The sequence below is a fragment of the Polyodon spathula genome, chromosome 25, assembly GCF_017654505.1.
Source record: "Polyodon spathula isolate WHYD16114869_AA chromosome 25, ASM1765450v1, whole genome shotgun sequence".
NCBI lineage: Eukaryota > Metazoa > Chordata > Actinopteri > Acipenseriformes > Polyodontidae > Polyodon > Polyodon spathula.
In genome coordinates this window covers 1,512,813-1,539,194 of record NC_054558.1, presented here as the reverse complement: position 1 = coordinate 1,539,194, position 26,382 = coordinate 1,512,813, and the positions used below count along the sequence as shown (strand labels likewise).

Genomic DNA, 26,382 nt, shown 5'->3' with positions numbered 1-26,382 from the left:
TGAGTACCAACACATTTCCCAGCGTCTCAATCTGCACATTCGTACCTACAATGAATACAGAAAGACAGAAGCACCAGAGCACGGACACGCTCTCTTCAGCTCCAGGGACTTCAGATTCAGAACCAAGGACAGCTGCCTTGTGTCCCGAACCCAACACCGTGACAGCTTCCTGTTGCAAAACTCTCTGCATGCTCGACTCATCATCATCATCATCATCATCATAATAATAATAATAATAATAATAATAGTGGTATATTGTTTTGTGTTTTTTTTACATCTGTGCTGTATTGTACTTTGTCTCTCGCGAATATATTCTAGCCTGGCGTTTGAAAGCAGGTAATTACAGTGTACATCGCATCCTGCATGTGTTAATCAAAGATTAGGAATGAAGCGAGTCTACACGCAGCAACAGAAAGAGAGGCGCTCCCATTTTAAATCACTGCTTTTATTGTACGGAATATTATTTGAATTTTAACAACCTTACCCCTTTGCCTTGATTCCTGATCTTAGCCGACATTTTAATCCTGCCTTCATATTCCGAACCTATTAAAAAAAAAAAAAATCTCTAAACAAGAACAGAACAGCTTGTATAGCACCGCATTCCAATCAGAAACGGTTCCCTGTTTCATATTCACCTTTGTACAGCGCGTATATGTAATATATATATATATATATATACATACACACAACAAGTGTCTACAGAATGAAAGACGAGCTAGCACGCACGCACAGATAGCCACACACAAAGACGCTCACCGAAAGAAGCCACACATATTTGGAAATACGTTACCGGCAGCTAGCAAGCAACAATGAAACACCAAACATGCATTTCAAGTGTAACGATGTAGCATTGCTTTCCGAAAAGGATCCGAAACGATCACTCTTGATTGTAACGGGCACAGCGTTTTTATTAGGGTGGGGGTGCATGTATATCTGTCACTGAGTATGCGCGCTAGAAAAGTGTTTTTTTTTCGGAATTATTATTTATCTAAGCATTCACTTGGTCCAGTTTGGACATTATCTTGCAAGGGGCGCGTCTGCGCGGCGGTGGGGTGGACGGGGGGAGGGGGGTTGTCTCTGCAGCCCGAGTCTAGCCTCTGTGTTTGTGTCTGGTTCATTTCGGATTGGGCGATGGAAACATAGTGTGCCAAGCGTTCGCGCACGGTGGGCGGGAATTGGGTTGTTTATAAACCCGGTGTGCGCGCCGTGGGCGGGAATACAAGACTGTGAAACTGAAGTCAGACAGACAGAGAGAGATAGAGAGAGAAAAGGAGAGAGAGAGGAGGACGCGGAGACAGAAGCAGCGGTGGCTGGAGCTTGTAGGAGGAAGCGCGACTTCCCCTGCCCCTCCATCCCCAGCACCTGTATGGAGGACCATCTCAGCCTCCTGCACTCGCCTCCTCCTTCTACTACCAAGCATGGGAAAAACAACAACATAGTAAACCCCGGCTACACCGAGGCCGAGCAGGACACCATGACAGTGATCACATGTGATAACATGTTGGAGGAAACGGCAGGGCTCCCAGGACTCCACTCCTTGGACCGCTACGAGTCAGGCAACGAGTGCTGCGAGAGGGTCGTCATCAACATCTCGGGTCTGCGCTTCGAGACCCAGCTCAAAACTTTATCCCAGTTCCCCGAGACCTTGCTTGGGGACCCCAAGAAGAGGATGCGCTACTTTGACCCGCTACGGAACGAATATTTCTTCGATAGGAACAGGCCGAGTTTTGATGCCATTCTCTATTACTATCAGTCCGGCGGGCGCATCAGGAGACCCGTGAATGTCCCCATTGACATTTTCTCAGAAGAAATACGGTTTTATGAACTAGGAGAGGAAGCAATGGAGAAATTCCGTGATGACGAAGGGTTTATCAAAGAGGAAGAGCGCCCTTTGCCTACAAATGAGTTCCAACGGCAGGTGTGGCTATTGTTTGAATACCCCGAGAGCTCAGGGCCAGCCAGGGGCATCGCTATAGTCTCTGTGCTGGTCATTCTAATCTCCATCGTTATATTTTGCCTGGAAACTTTGCCCGAGTTCCGGGATGACAAGGACTACCGCGCTCCTCTAGAGCCGGTGATAAATGGAACCTCTCCCTACCTGAGCAGCACGTTCACAGACCCCTTCTTTGTTGTGGAGACGCTCTGCATAATCTGGTTCTCCTTCGAACTGCTGGTAAGGTTTTTTGCTTGCCCCAGTAAAGCCACCTTTTCCAAAAACATCATGAACATTATAGACATTGTGGCGATCATCCCCTATTTTATCACCCTGGGCACGGAACTGGCCGAGAGGCAGGGGAACGGGCAGCAGGCCATGTCCTTGGCCATCCTGAGGGTCATCAGGCTGGTCCGGGTCTTTCGGATCTTCAAGCTCTCCCGGCACTCCAAGGGGCTGCAGATTCTGGGGCAGACCCTCAAGGCCAGTATGCGGGAGCTGGGGCTGCTGATCTTCTTCCTTTTCATCGGGGTCATCCTCTTCTCCAGCGCGGTCTATTTCGCAGAAGCTGACGACCCTTCGTCGGGCTTTAGCAGCATCCCGGATGCCTTCTGGTGGGCAGTGGTTACCATGACGACTGTCGGCTACGGAGACATGCACCCGGTAACCGTAGGAGGGAAAATCGTCGGGTCGCTGTGTGCGATTGCTGGCGTGTTAACCATTGCCTTGCCGGTGCCGGTCATTGTCTCCAACTTTAACTATTTCTATCACCGGGAGACGGAGGGTGAGGAGCAGGCGCAGTACTTGCGCGCTGGCAGCTGTGAGCACCTGTCCTCTGAAGAGGAGCTCAGAAAGGCTCCCAGCACTTCCTCTTTGAGTAAATCGGAATACATGGTGGTCGAGGAAGGGCTGAACAGCGCGTTCAAACAGCCTTTCAAGAGCAGCAACTGCACTCAAAACAACCAGAACTGCGTGACCGGCAAAAAAATCTTCACCGACGTTTAAAAACCAGTGAAACACGAAGAAGCGCTCTTAAAAACAATACTACCACTACTACTGTTAGTAATCGTGACGTGTCAGTGCAAGTATGTTGTGTGGAGGCAACGTCATAGGTATAGTAAACGTGTCCTGTTTCGTGGTCAAGTTCATTCGCTCTAGAATAACAAAATAGACTCGAGTTGTTTGCTAGTTCATAATTAGGAACGGCTGTCTCTGTGAGCAGGCCAATGACATCAGCTTTCCTTGTGTTTCCTTTAACTGGCAGAGGCGCTGTGTGTAATTCAAACCGTAGTCTAATGTTCAAATTGAGTATTTAGTCTGTTGTGTATGTTTAAAAAATAAGTATTCAAATGAAATACAACGCAAAAGATTAATGTGCGTAAGTAAAACAAATACGCGATAATAGATGTGTGTTTATTACCATAACGTGAGCGCTGCGATTTATTAATGTTAGAAAATGATTGTTAATCGGGAAAGACAAGTCGTGTATTTCAACAAAACTGAAATATAAGGACAGGCAGAAGAGCCCCTTCGAATCTGAAATGGAGACGTTCGTTAAATACTGTGTCTTCAGATGCCTGGTGAAATGCAATCTAAGTATCGTACCGCTATTTACATGAAGCGCATCTATTTCTATACGCCGTCATGACTCGGATACGTTTTTGAATGAAGAGACTGGATTGCGACAGGGAATACTACAGGAAAAGCTGCAGGCTGTGCCGTTCACTGTGGACAGATCTGAGGTGAACGTCTCGAGAATAAAGATGAGTCAAACCAAACCACTTCATGCGGATGCTACTAATTCTGCCTGCAGTCTCCATAGCAACCACCGTTTCCCAGGTAACCCCTTCTAACGTTGCCATGGCATCCCTCTGCGTTTCCACAGCAACCTCCCAGATGGCTCTAAAGCCTTCAAAAAAAAGAGCAAGCCGCTGTGCAGCGAGCGAAAGGGATCAGTGTGGCAAAAAAGAAATACCAATACAATTATAAATAAATGAGTACCGCTCCTTTCAGCACCTGTAAGGGGCTCCTTTACGAAGGCAGACGTCAGATTGATCCAGGTCTGTGCACTGAATATAATGTGACCCCTCTAATTAGATAACATTGGCTTACATATTGAACTGTATCAGATACACGTTCTCATTGTATAGCCCTATACAATGAGATGGCTTTAAATGGAACTGTTCAATGTGAAACCCAACACAAGCACGTGAGCAGGGCCATATCTAAATCTAAACCCGAGTCCTCCTAAAAACAAGAACACGTACAAACAACAATTCTATCAACCCAGAATACAGCACCCCCCCTCCCCGACAAGAACACCACTGGGAAGATGGGACCGTGAAAAAAGGAAGATGCCTGCGTTACTTCAAGCTACCACCAGGGGGTGCTATTCCCCACCAGATGGGGAATGGGGCGTGTAAGTAAACGGCACAGATGTGGAATTGTCATTGCTAGCCACCCAGGGGACAACATGCCACTCGTCTTTTGTTTTATTAAGGCGAGGATAATGCAGCACGGTGTCACAGAGTCAAGGAGACGGTCAATCGAAGTCACATTTTCCTTCTGCTTTGAGCAGTGGCCTATAATTAGCTGTAAGTGCGCAGCTGCGTGCGCACAGGCAATGACATTGCTCTCGAGAGGAGAGTGCTGAACACATTCCATTTTTAGCAAGCCCATTTACCGATCAAGTAATGAATGTGTTTCAGTGGCAGCGCAGTGGTGAAGGCCGGTTTATTCTTGAGCAGGTCTGGGGATTTCTCACCGAAATGTTAAAATAACCAGGCGCTGTAATTATAAACATCCACACACACACACACACACACACACACACACACAGGCACACGCACGGACAAGCGTTATCCCTAACTACACAAATTACAAAACTTGACGGCTCTGTTCTGGAGAACAAAACAACAATACGCCTTTAGGGCACTAAACTTGATGTGACGGGGAAGGAATGGGTGACAGACACTGCATTCCTCCATTTCAGATTATTCACCATGTTCAGTATTGCAAGAAAATACACGCAGATCCACTTTGCAGTGTGACCTACTAGTTATAATGTGCATATGTGAGTTCATGCATCATTCTAACTAAAGCCTCACTCATGAGAACATATTTATTTTTGTGTAAAGAAAAAAGGCCAGTCTCCTTACTGTGTGCTCCTGCATTCTTTATGATAGCTAGCACTAGACCCTCTTTACTGGTTACTCCCAATCCATATGGAAATGCTTTTTTTTAAAGCTGCCGTATATTTGTGTCGTTTCTTTACAGTTACAGAGCTGCTTGTTGGTGTTACTATTGAAAGTTTATTTCACTATCTATACCCTTTTTGGTTCTCTTTGTGTTTTTTTTTTCTTTAGTCAGTGAGCACATGGACCCCTGAGTGGCTGGAAAGACCAAGAGAACACGGGTTCAAGCCCAGCGCTGTCCACATCAGTACAGGTTTTGGTACAGTAGAAGACTCCTAGTAAACAAGGTATTTTGAACACCACCCTGACGCATTTTGCTAGCCCATATCAAAGCCCTGCTACTCGCACCTATAGCGAGTAATATTTGAATGAAGTAGGTGTGCAGGGTGAGTCACACAGCCAGGGGAGGGCAGGGCTGTGTTCTGGCTGTGTGAAATTGTCGATCCACAGGGAGCTTTGGCTCTGGTATGGGAGCCAGCAGACACCTGGTGAAGTCCAGCAGACACCTGCAGTGTTGGCCTTTGTCCTCCAGGGGGCGGTATCCCCTGTGGCGCTGGTGGGTGTAAAGTGGCAGTTGGCTTGCTGGTGGATCGCTGCGGTGAGGGAACACAGCTAGGCATTCTCAATGGGGGTTGATAAAAACACGGGGGAAGTAATTGGATAGCCTTTGCTTCTCATCAAGTCCCATCGTGTTGTGACAGGATAAAACAGGCATCTGAATGAGTGCAATATGAAGACAATCTGAAGAGCAACAGGGAACAGCTGGTAATCAGACTGAGACTTGGCTGTTCCACCGCTCGCTCGGCACATGGACTTGATTATAGTAATACTTGGTTACAATATATTCAGGAGGCTTGTTTCCCTTCCAGAATGAACACCAATGTGAATAGAATATTAATAAGAGCCGGGCCGGGTATTTAGAGGCTCCAGATGTTCTTGAGTGATAGAAGCATCCGGGCCCGCTGCAGGACCGGTTTAATGTGACCGCTCCCACAATGCAGCTGCTTCTAGCTCGAGGCACTGGACTGACAGGATCTCCCAGAAAATGACTTGGAATTGTGCTCTGGTACATGCTGTTTGCACAACACCATTTTAACTGCTTAAAACATTTGAAAAGAAGAGTAAATATCCTCAAATATATTTTATGTTTGTTTGTGTGTGTGTATATATATATATTGCCCTTACTTTTGTGTGATGCTGGCTGCAATCATTCTCGGTGTTTGTAGTTTTCGTTGCTCCAGTTTTGCCCATCATTTTGTTCTCTTTATCTGCCTGGCTTTGCGCTTGCCAGAGAGTCTTTTTCTTCAGTCTAGTCTGACGATATGAGGGTATCCACATAGTAAGGGTTTGTGTGTGTGTGTCTCATGAAGCATGTGGATTGTCATGTGTTTGATTTCATTGATAGTAAGGGTTTGTGTGTGTGTGTCTCATGAAGCATGTGGATTGCCATGTGTTTGATTTCATTGATAGTAAGGGTTTGTGTGTGTATGTGTCTCATGAAGCATGTGGATTGCCATGTGTTTGATTTCATTGATAGTAAGGGTTTGTGTGTGTGTGTCTCATGAAGAATGTGGATTGCCATGTCTTTGATTTTTCTCCCTTTTCTCCTCACAGAGGACGTACACCCCCCCCCCACCCCCCCTCCTCCACATTGCTGCCTTTGCCTCCAGTATTGTTCCAGATGCCGGTGATCTGAAGGTAATTTTCAGCTTCATCTGTCTCATCCTCGTTGGAATGGGGCCAGTCTGATGAGGCACTGTTCTCTTGTCTTAGAGATTCACAGGCAGCAGATCAAACCTGGATCCGAGTCAAAACTACAAGTGCAGCTGTGCCATTAAGACTGCAGGAGGTTGCTTTGACATTGTCTCAGTGTTGTCGAGTGCAGCTAGGCTTGCTTACAAAAGCAGCAGCACTAGATTAACGATGTGATCCACATGCTTGCTGTAATTAAATAATTCGTTCCGTTCTCCAGCATTGCCCTCTGTCTGTATATTTCTCATGATATTTGGAAGTTTAGGATGAAGTCTCGGTATTATAAGGCAGCAGTGGCTCTGTGCTGAGAATTTTAAACAGATCTGTGAATGGTGAGCTTGTATGTAATAATGGAGCTCTAATTACTAACATCCCCAAATATACAATTTACAAACATTGTGCAAAAAGAGCCAGCTTCTGTTAATATACTGGCATGCTTTATACAAATCTTCAACAATTATTAGATGTTAACAAGAAGAAGTGTACCGCATTGTATCATTCAGTATGGGATAACTCTTATTGCACTGTGCGTGAGGCTGTCATTGTTAAAGTCTGTAGGGAATCTATACTCTTCCCTGGATAAGGTAAAAGAGCACACAGATTCTCCAAGTGAGATCAAAGCTAGGGAGAAATATGAGGAACTCTCAATATTGCACATCAATATCCATTCAAATGACAAGCTGTGCACCAGTTAAAGGAACAACGAGTCGTTTCTAGATGTTTCAGGTGGTTATAAAAGCAGCATGCTGGTGTTCAGAATATAAACCGCCCTGTTTAATTATTTTGCAGGATCCAGAGATGCCAGCTCACAAGAAACAGAGGCATTACTCGACCCCTCTGCCTTCAACGCCAAGCCTGTCACAGTTACTCGACAGCACGGCATGTGATCGAGTCTCTTCAGAGAGAGAGGAACAGCACGGCATGTGATCGAGTCTCTTCAGAGAGAGAGGAACAGCACGACATGTGATCGAGTCTCTTCAGAGAGAGAGGAACAGCACGGCATGTGATCGAGTCTCTTCAGAGAGAGAGGAACAGCACGGCATGTGATCGAGTCTCTTCAGCGAGAGAGGAACAGCACGGCATGTGATCGAGTCTCTTCAGAGAGAGAGGAACAGCACGGCATGTGATCGAGTCTCTTCAGAGAGAGAGGAACAGCACGGCATGCGATCGAGTCTCTTCAGAGAGAGAGGAACAGCACGGCATGCGATCGAGTTTCTTCAGAGAGAGAGGAACAGCACGGCATGCGATCGAGTCTCTTCAGAGAGAGAGGAACAGCACGGCATGCGATCGAGTCTCTTCAGAGAGAGAGGAACAGCACGGCATGCGATCGAGTCTCTTCAGAGAGAGAGGAACAGCACGGCATGCGATCGAGTCTCTTCAGAGAGAGAGGAACAGCACGGCATGCGATCGAGTCTCTTCAGAGAGAGAGGAACAGCACGGCATGCGATCGAGTCTCTTCAGAGAGAGAGGAACAGCACGGCATGCGATCGAGTCTCTTCAGAGAGAGAGGAACAGCACGGCATGTGATCGAGTCTCTTCAGAGAGAGAGGAACAGCACGGCATGCGATCGAGTCTCTTCAGAGAGAGAGGAACAGCACGGCATGCGATCGAGTCTCTTCAGAGAGAGAGGAACAGCACGGCATGTGATCGAGTCTCTTCAGAGAGAGAGGAACAGCACGGCATGCGATCGAGTCTCTTCAGAGAGAGAGGAACAGCACGGCATGCGATCGAGTCTCTTCAGAGAGAGAGGAACAGCACGGCATGCGATCGAGTCTCTTCAGAGAGAGAGGAACAGCACGGCATGCGATCGAGTCTCTTCAGAGAGAGAGGAACAGCACGGCATGCGATCGAGTCTCTCCAGAGAGAGAGGAACAGCACGGCATGTGATTGAGTCTCTTCAGAGAGAGAGGAACAGCACGGCATGTGATTGAGTCTCTCCAGAGAGAGAGGAACAGCACGGCATGTGATCGAGTCTCTCCAGAGAGAGGGAAACCTCCAGAGACAGGCACAGACTGCCTTTTCACACAATGCCTATTACACACCCTGACAGCAAGCCGTTTAGAAGAGAAGCGAGCCACTTCATGTGAATGTGCCAAATGTTCGGTCACTACCTATTATTTGAATGAGTGGTCTTTGATCATATGGGCCCGTGATAAGGCTGCTGTGGTCGGACACCGCTCTGTACTACAGAGCACTCGGGGGACTCTGTACATTACACTGGGATTCTTTGAGACTCACGTTTGTAGCAATGGACGGGTTAAAACACGAACCAGAACCGTGAGTGCGTGAACAGAGCTGGCTAGGATTGCAATTCTTTCCACCTTTATTTTTGTAATTAGTTTTATTTTTTATGAAATGTAATGGGGCTGGCTTGCTGGTTCAGTGAGCTGGGTCTGTGAATACAGACTGCTGCTCAATTGCTCCTGTAAATGACTGTTCTGTGTGGATTAAAAGTGCTGTTAGGGTGCTCTTGTTCTGAGTGGTGTGACGGGCGGGCACCGATGGGTTATTAGGGTTCCTGTCCTGCTGATAAAGGGGAACGGTTTTGTCATGTATCATTATTTTTTAATTGCCTATTATAATTTCAAACCTGATTGACAGTGGCAAATGATTGTCTGCATTGTCTGTTATACTGGCTATTTACTCACACACAGCAGGGGTGTGTAACAGTCTGGGACCACCCCTGAAATTCAGCCATCATTCTGATCATTGCTTCTTTCAAAATGAAGTTAACAGCAGCTAGCGACGCCGACACTAGAAGAAAGGCTGTTTGTGGATTGCCTTTTATAATAGTTTAACTGCAGCATTATTACTGTGTGAACAGGACCAGCGCTGTGTTGACAGTGTTATGGCAGGTTGTTCTCAAAGTTTTCCTCCTCCCTCGCCCCCTATACGGAGGACAGCACTGATAGGAATGAATGTAGCAAAGAAGGAACACTGTGTAATCTCAGCTGAGCTCCCAGTGAGAAGGATGAGTCAACATCATGAAATGACGGCAGCATCCCAATCAGAGGCACGCGAAGCTCCAAATCATCCTGCAGAATGACTTCTTTATACAAACTGGAAGGGGGCTCGAGGTGAGGCTGGGAATGATTTAGCTAGCAATGCTTTCCTTTTAATACTGCACTCTGCCAAGATGTAATGTGTGTGTGTGAATGTGCATGTGTCAGCGTGTGTGCGTGCGTGTGTGTGTGTGTCTCAGTGTGTGTGTGTGTGTGTGTGTGTGTGTGTGTGTGTGTGTGTGTGTGTGTGTGTCAGTGTGTGTGTGTGTGTGTGTGTGTGTGTGTGTGTGTGTGTGTGTGTGTGTGTGTGTGTGTGTGTGTGTGTCTCAGTATGTGTGTGTGTTCATGTGTGTGACACTGGGGAGCGTTCTCAAGAGCAGATCCAGGGATGTGTTTACTGGCGTCTCGTATACCCGGGGGGACCCATTAGGTGACACATGCATACAAGCTGGGCTTTGTTTTTTGGTTTCAGTATCAAAGGCATGGTAGGCGGTGTAGGTCTCTCGTGCAAAATCTGTAAAAGACTGTTTCAATGATTTCATCCTTATGTAGGGCATGGGGATACCCATGTTGATATAGTTTACTGTATATTAACTGATTAGTGACCAAATAAAACTGATCATTTGTTTAAAAAAAAAAAAAGTAATCCAGTTGATGTCACATGTTGTGCTTTTTTCCTTTTCGATACAGCCTGCTTATCTAGCCGCTGCAGAGTGCTGAATACTTGCACTGGCACAGAGAAGGTCGTGGGAAACAGTAATGGCTGTGCATCACACAACACTGTCCCCCCTACACACCCCTCAGAAAGCTAGAAAGGAAACCATGTACACATTGGCACTGTAACACATTGCACTAACGAGGATAACGACTTCTGTTGCTTCAAATGTTATAAATGTTTGTGCTGAGCTGTGCCCTGGTCTTGTGATGTGAAATGATGTCCACTGTCCTGACCCTTGTGTCCTGAGGCAGCTCAGCCCAGACTCCAGAGAAGAAAGACATTGCTCCAGCTGGCTGTCTCAAATAATAAAGAAGATCTGGACATGGAATTCCCTTACTATTTCAATCCGCATTCAGTTTGTAAAGGCAGCTGTAATGCATCCAGTATATATTAGAGCACTGTAGCAGTGATTGTTTAAGACGCGTGGCTGAAGACCACTTCAAGTGGGCTGTGAGATGAAACATGTCTCTGGGCTCAGGCACATCAGAAAAAAAAAAAAAAACCCTAAGTCAGGGGCTTGAGACAGTGTGAGGCTGCTCTCGTTCCTCGTTTCAGACATGAAAGGGAGGCAGAAGGTCATAGAGGGGGACGAGATCAGCCAGGGAATGTGAGCTCAGGGCTCCCGCTGCCCTTGCCTTTATTAGAGCACGAGAAATGAATTATTAAAAGCCATTAAAGTGTGAGAAGGTCACGCAGTAGAAGCGACGGTTGGTGTGCACTCGAGCCTCTGAAGGCTCCTTGCGCTGAACGGGCCTGAACCTCTGACTGACAGCACCACTCTGGAGTATGGTTAACCATCCATGCTACTGACCCAGTGCGCTGCCAGGGCACCCCAGGGGTACAGAGCTGATGCTTTCATATCCAGCTCCATTGAGTCACCCTGTCTGCTAATCATTCCCCTGCTGGGCAATGCGCTGGTATTACTGTGTGATGGAGTTCCACGCTCCTGTATTAAACAGTCGGACCAGATCTGCTTTCCTGCAGCCGCTGGATTGATTTAATACATCTAACCTGAGCATTTTCCTTCACATTTTCAGTTTTACAATTATTTCATGAGCTCTTTAAGTATATACACCAACACCCCCTTCTGGACACTCACTGCACTGCTCCATGGCAGTAACACTGACGCGCTGTAGTAATCTATCCTCTTTGGGTGCCTGTCGCAGAATTGTACAGATTGTGGTGTTGGGGTGTGCCTCAAACGTGTGGCTTCTATTTTCTGAGATTGCAGAATTATTTTTATTACTATCAAAGAGAATTGCATCTCACTTTTACAATGTCATGACTTCATTCCGAATTTAAAAACAAAGAAATCAGTAACGGAGTTTCCACCCAGCAGTTTAATAACATGGGCAGGGATGGACAGAGTTTAGCTAACCAGGAAAGTAAATTGACCGTGAAGAGTAGAAACAAAGCAAACCCGAGCCACATGCTCATCCACACGGCCCGCCCAGGGGCCAGATGGCAGGACCGCTTTGCTGGCTTGAGATCTTTGGAGGCAAAGAACGTACACTGATGACTGGTTTATAGGTGTGGGTGAAAGCATTTCAGACAGTGAATGTCACAGTGACCTCCCCTCCCTCTCTCCACTGTGGGCATCCTTTATTGATGGCCCCTAAGCAGCTGGATCGCTTCCTTTGAAACGCTGCCCCGTTGTGACCTGTCTGCCTGTGTCATTCACATCCACAGCAGCTGTCTGTGTTTTATAACAGGAGAATATGTTCCAGTTTAATATAATCACACAGTAGAAAACATACAGCGATAGTGGTATTATTCCAAGGCGGCTATATTGCGGTCATTTACTGCTTGGCCACCAGAGGGCTTTGAATTCCTCCTCATCGCATGCGGTCCAATCGGGCACTGGAAAAGGAGACCCTGAGATTGCAAGAACTATCCAGATTCTTCACTGGATAAGCCACTGTTTAAAAACATTAAACATATAAAAAATAAATACCCTTTCTCAACATTTGTATTGCTACTGTCGTTGGCGTAAGGACTGTCACGCTGACAGACTGTTGAGGGCTGCGGTGACCCGGTTACCTGATTAAACTTCATGTACGGCAGTTGAAATTCTAATTTGCCAGTATTCCGGATCCTTCCGGCGCCATGATGTGGGTTATATACTGTTTTCATTCCAATCTGTCAGATTCGTTCACTCTGATTGGAAGCTCAGATGGCCTGTTTTGAAATGATCTCTGTTTGAAAGCGCGCTCTCCTGTTCTGTGATTTACATTTTTATAATCATTGCTGCGGGAATGATTTGTCTCCCTGCAGCCTGCCTGCCTCCCTCCCCGTGGGGACGTGACTGGAGGACAGGTTCCAGCACGCCCACAATAACACAGCCAACAGCATCAGCTCAGTCTGCAGCCTGGCAGTCAAGGTCAAGCGATTCAACGTTTCAATCAGAATTGAAATCGCCCCGGTTTTTACGCATTTAAAAATCAAACTCTTACGGATCGTGTATTTAATAATTCTGGTTAATACCGTGGTACTCTCCTTTTGTGCATCAGTCCTCTGCAGTTAGAATTGAAAGCAATTGCAGGTAAAATAATTTCATATCATTTCTCAGGCACTAACCCACCCTGCTGCCGTGTGCTGAGCCTCGAGGACGCAGAGAGGTCACAGCGCTGGTGGCTTCAGGTGCGTCCCTGCGCGTTCTGATAAACTAGACCCTTCATTGTTTCTGCTGAGGATGCTTTCTGTTCCTCCTGCTCGTTGCACCTGCTGTGCGGAGACAGAGGAGGCAGAAAATAGCAAGTAGGGCACCGGCTGTCAGAGTAGCGCCGGCAGGGGACCATCTCTCATGCAGTGCCGCAGAGCTTCCAAAACAGCTCGGTGATGCTGCGGTGATTGTTATGGAAAACGATTACTGCCTGCGGACTATATTGTTTATAATGGCCTGTAAGGTAGGTGTGGCCAGCAGTTTGAATCACTTGGTATCCTGGAATGAAGTCATTAAAGATCACAATGCATTCTAATGCAACCTGAGCCGCAGAGACGCCAGCATTCACACTAATACCGGAGCACTAGAACGCAGAACCGCTCCCCGTTACCGCTTAGCTCAAGAAAGGAAACGCGGAAAATGACATTTAAAACGGGGCTCTATTTAATTGGACAAAATGATGGAAACACCTGCCATAACATTATCAATAGGGTATCGGAGCCTCGTTTGAAGCGAGGCCTGTACCGATTGAGAGTAAAAATACAGCCGCATTATATATTTACTGCTGCTCAACATATCAAAATAAATCAAATATCCTTCTATAGAATTGCAAACCGAAATCTCAGAGATCAGGGAAGTGGAATCCTCTTAAATCAATAACCAAGGGATGCATTCCAGCACATTTAGAGCAGGGAATCAAATTGGGATGGAGCCGAAATCTCCCTGAACTCAAACCGGAGCTGCTTTTCTGGGTCTCCTAGAGACTGCTCTCATAAGAAACACTGTGGAAGACTGGAGACTATAGACCCCTGCACGTTACATTCCAGCATTACTGCCCTGCCTAGATACTGAGAGAGAGAGAGAGAGAGAGAGAGAGAGAGAGAGAGAGAGAGAGAGAGAGAGAGAGAGAGACCCACACAGAGCAGTGAGAAATACCAGGATAGGAACATGCATACAGGACCCAGACACCGCAGCACATCCTAAATGAATCATCACTATCACAGCATCACAAATACATTATGCACATTTAGAAATGGAAGCTATTTAGAGCCATATATACTCCGTATATCAGGTGTTCTCAAGGACAAGCTTCATCACATGGATGAAAAATGTTTTTGAATTACAAAATAAACCGGTCTCCTAAGCAACTGAAGAAACCTCATAAAGACTGTTCTGAGTGTTTAAACTGGGTTTTCATTTTTCACAGGCTCGATTTAAACGTCACAGAATGTGTTCAAACTGATAATGGAGACCAAACGCTGCGACTGTAATTAAACGAGACAGGCTAATGCGATGGGGAAGGAACAACCATGTCAGGGATGATGACTCTTGTTAATGCTGGCTTCAGAATGGAGCTCTGCGCTGCTAGATAATGCATGCGTTGTATGAAAGCCATTAAGAGGCAAATCACTCAGAACACAGTGATCCTCAGGTAACTCCCTGTGCCTCCCAGACACACCCAATAAAACAGAGCTCCTGGATACAGTTAAGAGAGGGGCCCCCCGTTAGACAGGAGACATGGCCTTCAAATGTATTTGACCTCACTTTCCACTGTTAACACCACATTCGTGCTAAAGCTGAAAACTCCCCGAATAGGCGCATACTGTATATGAATAAACGCATGCGCAGTTGTCTGTGACTCAAATGCAACAGAGCAGAAGAGGCACCGATGACACTAAGCTGGCTTGGCTTGTTATATATATATTATATTTTTTCAAAATTACAGCTATATAGCTTTAAGGTTGTTTTTGCACACTTTTCTTCCCAGTTGTTTGTTTTATGAGTGTGAGGTTAGGCCAGGAGCATTCAGGTGTAACAGTCGATCGTTCCTCTTTGTGAAACAGCATGGAGTAAAGCGGTTTAGTTTTCCCATATGTTCTGTGTGCAATTATACTTGCAACTCCACTACAAAATAAAACTGTATTGGAACAGAGAACTGCCTCCATATACAGTGTGTGTGTGTGTGTGTGTGTGTGTGTGTGTGTGTGTGTGTGTGTGAGAGAGAGAGAGAGAGAGGAGAGAGAGAGAGAGAGAGAGAGAGAGAGAGAGAGAGAGATGCAGTCAAAAGTGTGATACCCCAATCGATATACATATATATAATCCGCCCGATTTCACCCGATTTTTGCAGAAAAAAAAATTCACCAGACGCCCCACATATAAACCGTATTGTCGTCTAGCAAAGAACAGCACCTTTTTATTGAATGCATGATTTCCAGGTGACTAAAGCAGATTCTAGTAAATCGGGTCTGATATTGAATTATGATCAGACAGCTTCAAATATTGTTCCAGGAAGCAGATGACATGGCCCGCGACATTGTTTCAGCATATTTGATTTCTTGGGAAAGGACGCTCAGAGATCATTGTGATGGTTTTTAGATTGTGTTCGTACTGAATGACTTTGTGATGTTTTTTTTTTTTAATTATTATTTTGTATTTATTTTGATAGTGCTTGGTTTAGCGCCATTGCTAAGTACTCCGATTCTTCGGTGCACGGTTTATTTCATCAGCGCTGTGTTAAATAGTCTTGTGATGGTCTTTCTATACCCATTAGGAAGAGTCGGCCCCTCCCTATGAGAAGTGCCTGCATTATGATGACATTATTGCTTTCCAGAGCTAAGGTATCGGTTATGAGGCACTCAGTGAACGCACCCTTTCATCTTGCATTAGCACGCCCCCCTCCAACACCTCTTCTATCCGCTGTCTCGTCCGTTCAATAAGACTGCAGCTCCAGCTATCTGTTCCTGAGCTGATGTCTCTTTAAACTGTCCACACGTAGGTAAGGAGTGGTACGACAGTGCAGAGTGGAGCGCGCTCGCCTCGCTCGCGCCTGTGTCTTCTTCTTTGTATGCACCGCATAGCGCGACTGCAGACCCAACTGTAAGCTTTCACTACGAGCCTTATTTCAATTTTTTGGGAGGAAAAAATAGCGGGGATAGAGAGAGAGAGACCAAGCTTGAGGACAAACCGCAAAGAAATGCACGTTGCACGGTTGCTTTAACCACCAGATAGCCGGCACGGAGACGCCTATAGCACAATCATCCTTTCAGTTTTTTTTTTTTTAATTCTTGGTGCTAAGAGATTGAAGAGCTGCTTCTTGTCTATTGCTTGTTGGCGAGGGTGAATTTCTATGCATGTTACTTTTTTAAATGCGTAAAATGACATTTTATTAATACAGCTGGAAGGAACGCATGCATGTACTGTACATTCTAAAAAATATATATTTATTTGTGCAAATGCGGTGGGGTTCAGAGAGCATGTAGCAAATACTGAAGATACTCTGCTGAGCTGAGATTAGTAATGGATTGGTAAAGAAAGCGCTTGCAATAAGGGAATAATATGTGCACGGAAAATACAAACCAAGCATTTTAGTGCCTGTCCTGCATGCACGTGGATGCAAAAAAAAAAAATGTCGCAAAATGAGCCTTTGTGAGAATGCTGCTTAACATTAGAGGGATGCGTTGGTACCCGGAGGTAGTCGTGTTTCTTTTAACAATCTGCCAATTAGACTCAAGATGCACAGCACTAGCGGTGGATCGTTCCAAATTCAAGTTCCAATTCTACTGAGCGGAACGCAAAACGAGCGCAACAAAAATGTAGGCTACTGCATGACATTATATAAAGTTGCAATTGCCGATCGGATGAGCACCGCCTCCCCATAGTCCTGCTTCCTTGCTGCTAGCGCTCCCTTTGCAGCACTCGCTGTGCGTACTGTGTCGGGACTACCTTTGCTGATGTTTGTTGCAGGCAACGACCATCCTACTGAAGACGCGGGAGACGTCAGATTTTGCTGATCATAGCATCTTTGAGCCATTTATAGGAAGCTTTTGAATAACGGGAAAGCGCTCTCTTCGGCAGCACTGTACCCCCCGTCCGCCCCCTTAATGCTCCCTCCCGAATGATGCGGCGCTGATTTACAGACAGGCAGCCCCGCAAGAGGTGCAGACCCTCCCGCTAGCCTCCCGAATCCGGCGGGTTCTTCAGATGCGGAGACCTTGTTCACAGACTTCACTGGTATCTGGAGTGACTGTCGGTGGGAGGAAAGAACCACCGGCTGGGTGCTGAAAATGAGCGTCCAGGAGAGTGGGTTTGTTTTAGGAGGCACGTCTTGAGTTTGAGCTCCATTAAATGTCTCGGGAGACCTTAGATTTTTGGTTTCGGAAAAGACGCACGATTCCAGGTAAGTGCAGCTGTAGCTGAATGCGTCTGGATAACCATTCTGTCTAGAATTGCACGTTTAGTTACCTGTGAAAATAGCTTTACCATATTAAAATGTACGACAGGTGAATTAAGACATGTGACGGGGTATGTTGTGCTCGGTTTAGGCGTTTGCTAGTTCCAAGCGGCTCTGTCTAACTGTGTGCTCGGTTTTCTGAGCGGGGGGTCAGTTATTTTTAGTAGAGGGAACATAGCAAAAAGCTTGTTTTTGATTTTGTTCTGTAGAGCTTTTGTGTAAAACTAGCCTAATGAAATGTTTATGGGCGAGACCTGCTTCAGTGTTAATACTTTGATTACTCATAAGGAAAATCGGATTGTTAAATGAGCGGTCTGAGTAAAACAAGTATTTTAGAAAGCGCAGGCCAGTGATGATAGAATGCATAATATGAATCTCATTAATTCAAGCTGCTGCAGTGAGTTAATCAAGCAGATGCATTATTATTATTATTTATTATTATTATTATTATTATTATTATTATTATTAGTGGTAGTGGTAACAACCCTACTAATAATAATACAAACCATTGTGCATTGGGATAAAAGTGTTTGTCTTGGTACATATTTTATATGCATCTCTTGAATATTTAAATGCCAGAACACGTTCTCAGATGCAGTCTTTGCTCCTCAAACCTTTTAGAAAAAACAAACAAAAAAACAACCTTAGAAACATTCTTTAAATTATTTACGATTTTGGCATTATAGCAACCCAAGGTGCATTCCCAACCTTTGAAATCAGTTTGACAGAAACTGTCACAAAACAAATGTTTGAGTTTATGAAAGTGGAACGCCCCTTTCAATCTGGAGGTATTAGGTATCTCTTCAGACACTCTGTGTACAGCAGTACCATGTTATACCAGTCTGTATTCTAATGCATGGATGTTTTTTAAAAGTTATGGCAGGGCGACATTTCGAACTCCATAGAGTTCACACAAACTGTTTTAAAATTTCAAAAAAATGACCATATAATTAGTGGGTGAAGAGGCTGTGTGCTGCTCTCCTGGAATAGCTACACTTTGAAATGCCCACACCCTGTCTGGAGAAACACACTGCTAGTGCTACACTTTATAATACGATCCTACATCAGAACCAGCCAGCGTGTTGTCCGATCAGTAATTCAGCCTGAATGGTGGTGTGCATTTCACCCTGTCCTTCCTATTTATAAAAATGAGTGCACCAAGGTCCTGAGATGCATATGAAAAACTTAAAGTGCAATTCGTTCAAGTCAGTTTTACTTTTATATAGAAGAGATTATATATATATATATTATGGATAAGATTTCAGGATGTTTCGGACAATATGTTCACCTTCAACTGAAAGCAGTACTAAAAGTTTAATCTTAAAAAAGGTATTTATATTATATATATATATATATATTATATATATATATATATATATATATTATATATATATATATATATATATATATGATTTCCCAGGTGCATCTTTGTGTATAATGTAACAAAATGGCTGGTGATGAAAATGCTTCATTAAACAAAATCCCTACAAGTTAATCAAAACGTGTTCATTTGCGGATGTGGCCTTGTGCCTGTGACATGCATGCTCATGCTTCTGCTGAAGGTGATTAAGAGTCTGAACCTCCCCCTCCCTGTTTCCTCTGTGCTGTAGATCAGACAGGCCATCGCAGTGCCAGCATTGGAGGTGGAACCAGCTGCTGATCCGGGGTCTGCAGCGCCTTCCTAGTGCTGGAGTAACACTTCCGTTTATTAACCCGAGCAGAAATCTGCGGGCTTGATCTCCAGCCGAGATGACCGTGGCCACTGGGGACCCCACCGACGAGGTGTCCACCCTTCAGGGTCACCCCCAGGACATTTGCAACCCTGAGACTGATTACGAGTGCTGCGAGAGGGTCGTCATCAACATCTCGGGTCTGCGCTTCGAGACCCAGCTCAAAACTTTATCCCAGTTCCCCGAGTCTTTGCTAGGGAACCCCAAGAAGAGGATGCGCTACTTTGACCCCCTGAGGAACGAATACTTCTTCGACCGGAACCGGCCCAGTTTCGATGCCATCCTGTATTACTACCAGTCCGGGGGCAGGCTGAGACGGCCAGCCAATGTGACGCTGGACATTTTCTCAGAGGAGATCCGCTTCTACGAGCTGGGGGAAGAGGCCATGGAGATATTCCGAGAGGACGAAGGCTACGTCAAGGAGGAAGAGAGGCCGCTGCCGGAGAAGGAGTTCCAGAGGCAGGTGTGGCTTCTGTTTGAGTATCCTGAGAGTTCAGGGTCAGCCAGGATAATTGCTATCATCTCCGTCATGGTCATCCTTATCTCCATCGTCAGCTTCTGCTTGGAGACCCTACCCATCTTCCGAAATGATGAGGAGGAAAGGCAGAGGGCAGCTTTCTACCGGATGTACCCCAACAGCACCACAACCTTCCCCTCCACTACCTTCACAGACCCCTTCTTCATCCTGGAGACCCTCTGCATCATCTGGTTCTCCTTTGAATTCCTGGTGCGGTTCTTCACTTGCCCCAGCAAGGCAGGCTTCTTCAGCAACATCATGAACAGCATAGACGTTGTGGCCATCATCCCTTACTTCATCACTCTGGGGACGGAATTGGCCGAGAAGCCTTCGGATGGCCAGCAGGGTCAACAAGCCATGTCCTTGGCCATCCTGAGGGTCATCAGGCTGGTTCGCGTGTTTCGAATCTTCAAGCTCTCCCGGCACTCCAAGGGGCTGCAGATTCTGGGGCAGACCCTCAAGGCCAGTATGCGGGAGCTGGGGCTGCTGATCTTCTTCCTTTTCATCGGGGTCATCCTCTTCTCCAGCGCGGTCTACTTTGCAGAAGCTGACGAAGAGGAGTCTCAGTTCATTAGCATCCCGGATGCCTTCTGGTGGGCTGTGGTTTCCATGACCACAGTGGGGTACGGAGACATGGTGCCCACCACTATTGGAGGAAAGATTGTAGGTTCGCTCTGCGCCATCGCTGGCGTCCTGACCATCGCCTTGCCCGTGCCCGTCATCGTCTCCAACTTCAACTACTTCTACCACCGGGAGACTGAAGGAGAGGAGCAGGCTCAGTACCTTAAGCCGACCAGCGACCCCAAAATCCCATCCTCTGATGAGCTCAAGCAGAGCAGAAGTGCTTCTACAATCAGCAAGTCCGACTACATGGAGATCCAGGAGGGAGTGAACAGAAGCGAGGAATTCCTCGGGGACAACCTGAAGGCAGCCAACTGTGCCCTGTCCAACACAAACTACGTCAACATCACCAAGATGCTCACAGATGTATAACTGCAGGAGAAGCCTCGGGGGCTGGGGGAAGGAACATGGAACCAGTCTCCTGTGTAGAGGGTTAGCAACGAAGGCGCTGACCCACTGCAGAGGAGAGCAGAGAAGTGCAGAGAGGAAACAGAGCCTGTGCAGTGAACCCACGAGCATCACCACAGCCCCTCAACGTGACGATCTCTCCTCCCAGCACTTCATAATACAATCCTGCAGCATGCATGGGGTTAGTCTCATCTGTGGGACGGTTTTAATAGACTCACGGTAGCTAAAAAGTAGCAAAGATTAATCCTGACTCATACAAGCCCTCCCAATTCCCTCTAAAGAATGTGCAATACTAAGATTTTCTTTTTAAATCTCTTTTTCGGGATGCGTAGAACTAATCAAATGAAAGGTCGTCTTAATAAAGCAACACAACGCGAATCAAAGCCAGCAGGCATATCATTGATCTCGAAATTGCTGTAAGCTGGAGGGGATGATCATATATCTCAGAGGAATGTTCCACATGACGTTATGTATGAGACACTTTGTGATACTGTGAGTAACACACCCACAGTGGTGACGCCTGCTTACTTCACAGCTGCGATGCGTTTCTCTTTGTAGTGCTGGATTTGTAGGGAAGGCTCACAGCTTCTGTTTCTGGGGTGCCTGTGAGTCTGCTTGTGTGTCTCTTCACCCAGCCTCGTTTCAGAAGCTTGCTGCATTGGTTATGCTCACTGCAGTGTGCCAGGATCAAGACCCAAAGGGAAGGATGCTGGAAACGAGAGAGCGGTGATAAATCTTATTTAAAACCCTCCACCCCCACCCTTCTCCTACCCACCCCTCCACCCCCTAGCCCCCCTGTTATTTAAAGGGGAAAGTGAAGCAAGGCATGCCTTCTTCATTAGATTTGTTATGCAGCACACAGATCTAACCACGTTATCATATTGACATTTTACTAACGGAGCAAACAGCATTCCTAGCTCACTTTCAGGGTCACCAAAGATTCATTTACTGCCGCTGCCCGAACTATTTATTTATTTATTTCATTTAATAATCTAATTTCCATTCATTCTTCTAATGCTGGGAATAAAATAATAATAATAGTTTGATGGGACAAAAAGTTTGCTTCCTCTACTGTGTTTAGCCTATAGGACCTCTTATATTACTGTTTGCATGACATTCTTTGTGGCATGCATCTGTATACTTACTGTAGAACACATATGTGTTGCATATATATATATATAAATATCTTATATATAATTATATATTATATATAATATAATATATATATATATTTTTTTTTTTTTTTTTTTTCTCCGTGGTATATAAACACTGATATGCAATATATAACAATAAGTCTTTTTTTTTTTTTTTAATAGTTGTGTGACTTTTTGCTACCAGATTAGTTTTTTCTCAAACACTTAATACTGTAGGTCGCTTTCAGGGGTTCAGGCACAAGAAGGTTGTACATTTTTGGGGTGCGGAAAAGGTGACCAGGGGAGCCAAAGAATATAAAAGCAAGAGATCCGTAAATTGAGTGAATAAGCTGCTCAGACCAAGCGCCTGGGAGCTTAGTGAAGATTGCAGAAGAGGCTGCGGGCCATCGCTGATGCTGGGTTGCTTCAGGTGCAAATGTAATTTGCCTTGTTCTGATCACTCGCAGCTTTTAATAAGATTGAAGTGAATCATCATCATCATAGCGCTGTCACTGTTTCAGCAGATTAATATTCCATGCTTTTCTTCAGGCTAATAATGAAAGACTGGAATTAAAATGACCTGCAGAACATGCTGTTTGACTTGGTGGAAAACTGCGTCAGTGTTTCTGTATTGGGCTTGCTGTTCAGAATATGCTGGTGATCAGTATTGGGTTGCCCAGCACATTGCGCTGTCCAGCTACACTGTGTTGACTGTAGTGTATTGGGCTTGCTGTTCAGAATATGCTGGTGATCAGTATTGGGTTGACCAGCACATTGCGCTGTCCAGCTACACTGTGTTGACTGTAGTGTATTGGGCTTGCTGTTATAGTTTTACAATTCCAGCACTGTGTTGACTGTAGTGTATTGGGCTTGCTGTTCAGAATATGCTGGTGATCAGTATTGGGTTGACCAGCACATTGCGCTGTCCAGAAGATGGGGTTGGTGGGGTTTTGGGGGCTGTAGTGTATTGGGCTTGCTGTTCAGAATATGCTGGTGATCAGTATTGGGTTGACCAGCACATTGCGCTGTCCAGCTACACTGTGTTGACTGTAGTGTGTGGACTTGCTGTTATAGTTGTACAATTCCACAACCTGAAGATGGGGTTGGTGGGGTTTTGGGGGCTATAATGACAACCTTCTCGTGTCATTCTCTTTCATTCCAAACTCGTCCATTATATATATGATCAGTACACATAGACGCTTTGTGTCTGCTAGCTCTGAGAGGACCATTGCTCTTCTGTATGTAGCCGTGCTGATGTATTGTGTGCTTTAGTTGTCTGGATGTTGAGAGACCTTCAAGAGTCCTGTTCTGTACTCAGAATGGATGACCTCTAAGCTTCCTTGAGTCTGTGAGAGTGATGGGAGCAGAGGGAGGGAGGGAGGGATGTCCACAGTGTGGGTTTGATTAAAAGCACAAAACAACTTACACTCCCACCCCCACTTATCCTTTACCCCCCCCCCCGAGCGAGCGTGCGTGCGTGCGTGTGCGCGCGCTCTCCTGAAGGCTGCTGGGATTGAACCGCCCCGTTTCCACAGAGACGATCAATAAGGATTCTTCATCAATAAGTCCTGGAAGGGGCCCATGGCTCATGAATAAAACCAGCAGAACAGTTTGGAAAAGGCCCGCTCACAGACTGGACACTGGGACTGGGGGGGTGCGTGTGTGATCAAGCACTTTCATTGAGGAATATAATACAGGACATCCATTCAGAGAGCAACAGCTGAGCTTCACAGTCTTCAAATCAGACAACTTGCACCGGGCTCACAGAGGAAACCTTTAGTCGCTTTTATATCCTAATAACACATATAATACTACTAATAATAATAATGCTAATAATAATACTACTACTAATAATAATAACAGTAATAATGATGATAGTAATATAAGAAGAGTATTGTTATAGCACTACCACCATCTGCATAATCAAAGAAGCTGTTACAATCTGGGTTATCGTGAGCGCTTTGGTAATTAATGTCTTCTATGAAAACAGCACAGTCCGGGTCTTTTCTTTGGGGGGGGGGGCTGAAATTCACACAGATACGTGCTGTCTCTCTAGGCTGTTTCTCTAGGCCGTCTCTCTAATCTGTCTCTCTAGCCTGTCTCTCTAGCCTGTCTCTCTAATCTGTCTCTCTAGCCTGTCTCTCTAACCTGTCTCTCTAGCCTGTCTCTCTAGTCTGTCTCTCTAGCCTGTCTCTCTAGCCTGTCTCTCTAGTTAAACTGTCTACAGTAGTTGCTTCCAGTGTCAGCTCCTTAACCTCCCCATCTGCAGCTCTCCTGGGGAGATCAGGAATCGGGATGGAAGATGAAACGATGATGGAAAGAGAGAGGGACACGCTAACGAATGCGCCGTCATTGTTTCAAGGAGCCTGTATTGATCGGGATACTGGGAGAGGGCAGCTTTCATCTGCAATGCAACGCCTTCTGAGATTCTTAAAACACATTCCCAGGCTGGTGGCTATTTTGAGCTGGTCAATATCCAACTGAAACCTGGCCCAATGAAGAAGCTGGTTTCAGATTGCAGAGGAACAATGGAAAACTATGCAAGCAGCTGACCTCTCTCCCCAGACTGCTGACTTACCGGACCTTATGGATTTTCTTTATTTATTCTTTTGTATAAAAAAAATAAAATAAAAATAATAAAATAAACAGGAACTCTGAAAAAGAGTCCACTGAACAGATGCACTTCACAGGACTACTAGAAGAACAGGTAGAGATGATCTGGGGCACTGCAGAAACTGCAAATAAAATGCATCTAATCCTTCCACATCGTAACATCGTAACCTATTAATATCAGTAAGCAGAACAATACTATGTATAGCAATGATAAGACCAGGGTTTATTATGACACTGACTGGAAGTTGCCCTCTAGGTTGTGGAATGGGGAAGTGGTTTGACCCTTACAGTAAGGGCGATTTGTAGAGAAATGCGACTGGTCAGAATTTACCAAGGAGTAACTTGGTGTAGAAATCTGGATTTGCCTGATATTAAGGGGAATATATGACAATTACATGTACAAATGCATTACCTTACCTTACCTTAATTCAAAGGTAACTGGAGAAGGGGATTTGGGCTCTGAAAGCCTCTGATCCTTTCAAGGGCTCCAGAGTTAAAAAGCTTGAAGGAACATCAGATTCCGCATCTACCATGTGACCTCTGACCTCTCCAATTTCTCTTTAAGTCTGCCTCAACCTCGTTGTGACTCACCATGGTAACCCAAAATGTCAACCAATCAGAGTGGCTGTGACACTTGTTTCAAGTCCAGTGACTCATCAAACAAATTGAAACGTTTGAGCTCCTGAGATATACATATTTTAAATCGCCTGATCACTAGACAGCCGCCTCGAAATGTCCAGATCCTGAGAGAATTATCTTTGTGAGTTCACCCTCAGGCATGCAAGAGTTCAAAGTGTTAACGAAGGTGTTTAAATTGATAGGGGTGCAGTAAAACAGAAAGCAGAGGCTGATTCTGAGGCGATGCCTGCAGCCACAGTGATGTCACGCAGAGTGACCCTGCAGGGTCTCCCTGTGGCCAGCAGGGAACTACAGGGTTGTTTTTCTGCACTCGGGTATGCTGGGTAGTTGCTAAGGTAGGGAACACACACCGTTCATCCTTTAGAAACAACTCCATTCATAGTTCCAAACGGGAACATGCACTGATGGCTTTTTAGTGGCAATGCTAACATAAGGAAAGACGAACACTTGCTTTAATAGCTTTCTGTTGTAGACTTTTGCAAAAGACATTCACTAAAGCCTTGTTGGAATGTGCCTCCCGTGCAGGATACATTGTCTAAGCTGCGTTTTCCTCATGTTTCAGGTCCCTCCTGTTTTTAATATTTTATTCTGTACGGTTCTCTGTTTGCTTCTGCTTAGACCATTGCTGGTCATACTGACTGACTTTTCCAGTAAAAATTGCTTCCGAAAGACACACAAAAAAAAAAAAAACAACAGAATATTGCGTTCATGTACTGCAGTGAAACAGAAGACATGTTTTCATTTAAATGCAGAGTAGTGCCGTTCTGTGTGTGCAGGATAACATCTGTGCACAGGGGAATCCCTTAACACTCACACTGGGTTGATCAGACATGCTTTGTAATGTACTACTACAGCTAGCAGGCTAGTGAATTTTGACAGCACAGGCTGGGGTGGTTGGTCCAGACAGTGTATTGGCTAGTTATATATATACACACACACACACACCACGCTGAAGCTGTGTCTCGATCTGGCTTTTGTACTGTTAAAACTGCAAGCTCTCTGCCAATGTGTAAGACAAAGCTTCTTTAACTAGAGAGTTGTAACTGATTGCTGCTTCCCTCGAGACGCTTCTCCTCTCTGTTTGAGCGCGAGTGTCGATGACTGCGTCTGATTTCTCCACAAACCATCAAGACCTCTTCTAGACGTGGCGAGCGTTTCGAACGCCAGAGCCTGGATCTCTGGAGCCACGGTGTAATTAAGTCACAGCACACGGGCTCATTAGTATTCTG

At 45.5% G+C, this 26,382-nt stretch overlaps 2 protein-coding genes across 6 annotated transcripts; both read left to right on the top strand.

Annotated features, from left to right (window-relative positions):
* The first annotated feature begins 278 nt into the window (after window positions 1-278).
* On the top strand, window positions 279-7,849 carry LOC121299484 (potassium voltage-gated channel subfamily A member 3-like). 3 transcript variants are annotated; one of them, XM_041227209.1, is made up of 4 exons: window positions 279-3,772; window positions 5,299-5,414; window positions 6,798-6,825; window positions 7,669-7,849. In XM_041227209.1, the coding sequence occupies exon 1, from the start codon at window positions 1,367-1,369 to the stop codon at window positions 2,936-2,938; it is 1,572 nt and encodes a 523-aa protein (XP_041083143.1). In that variant the 5' UTR covers window positions 279-1,366; the 3' UTR covers window positions 2,939-3,772; window positions 5,299-5,414; window positions 6,798-6,825; window positions 7,669-7,849. The 3 variants fall into 3 exon arrangements, with proteins under 3 accessions (XP_041083143.1, XP_041083141.1, XP_041083142.1); XM_041227207.1 differs by having other exon boundaries at window positions 279-4,352; XM_041227208.1 differs by lacking the exon at window positions 6,798-6,825 and having other exon boundaries at window positions 279-4,352.
* Window positions 7,850-15,747: 7,898 nt separating this feature from the next.
* On the top strand, window positions 15,748-21,920 carry LOC121299494 (potassium voltage-gated channel subfamily A member 2). Of its 3 annotated transcripts, none has more exons than XM_041227239.1 (3): window positions 15,748-16,037; window positions 17,006-17,438; window positions 19,103-21,920. In XM_041227239.1, exon 3 carries the CDS (start codon window positions 19,242-19,244, stop codon window positions 20,730-20,732), a length of 1,491 nt encoding a protein of 496 aa, XP_041083173.1. In that variant the 5' UTR covers window positions 15,748-16,037; window positions 17,006-17,438; window positions 19,103-19,241; the 3' UTR covers window positions 20,733-21,920. The 3 variants fall into 3 exon arrangements, with proteins under 3 accessions (XP_041083173.1, XP_041083174.1, XP_041083172.1); XM_041227240.1 differs by lacking the exon at window positions 15,748-16,037 and adding an exon at window positions 16,044-16,138; XM_041227238.1 differs by lacking the exon at window positions 15,748-16,037 and having other exon boundaries at window positions 16,044-17,438.
* The last annotated feature ends 4,462 nt before the right edge of the window (window positions 21,921-26,382 follow it).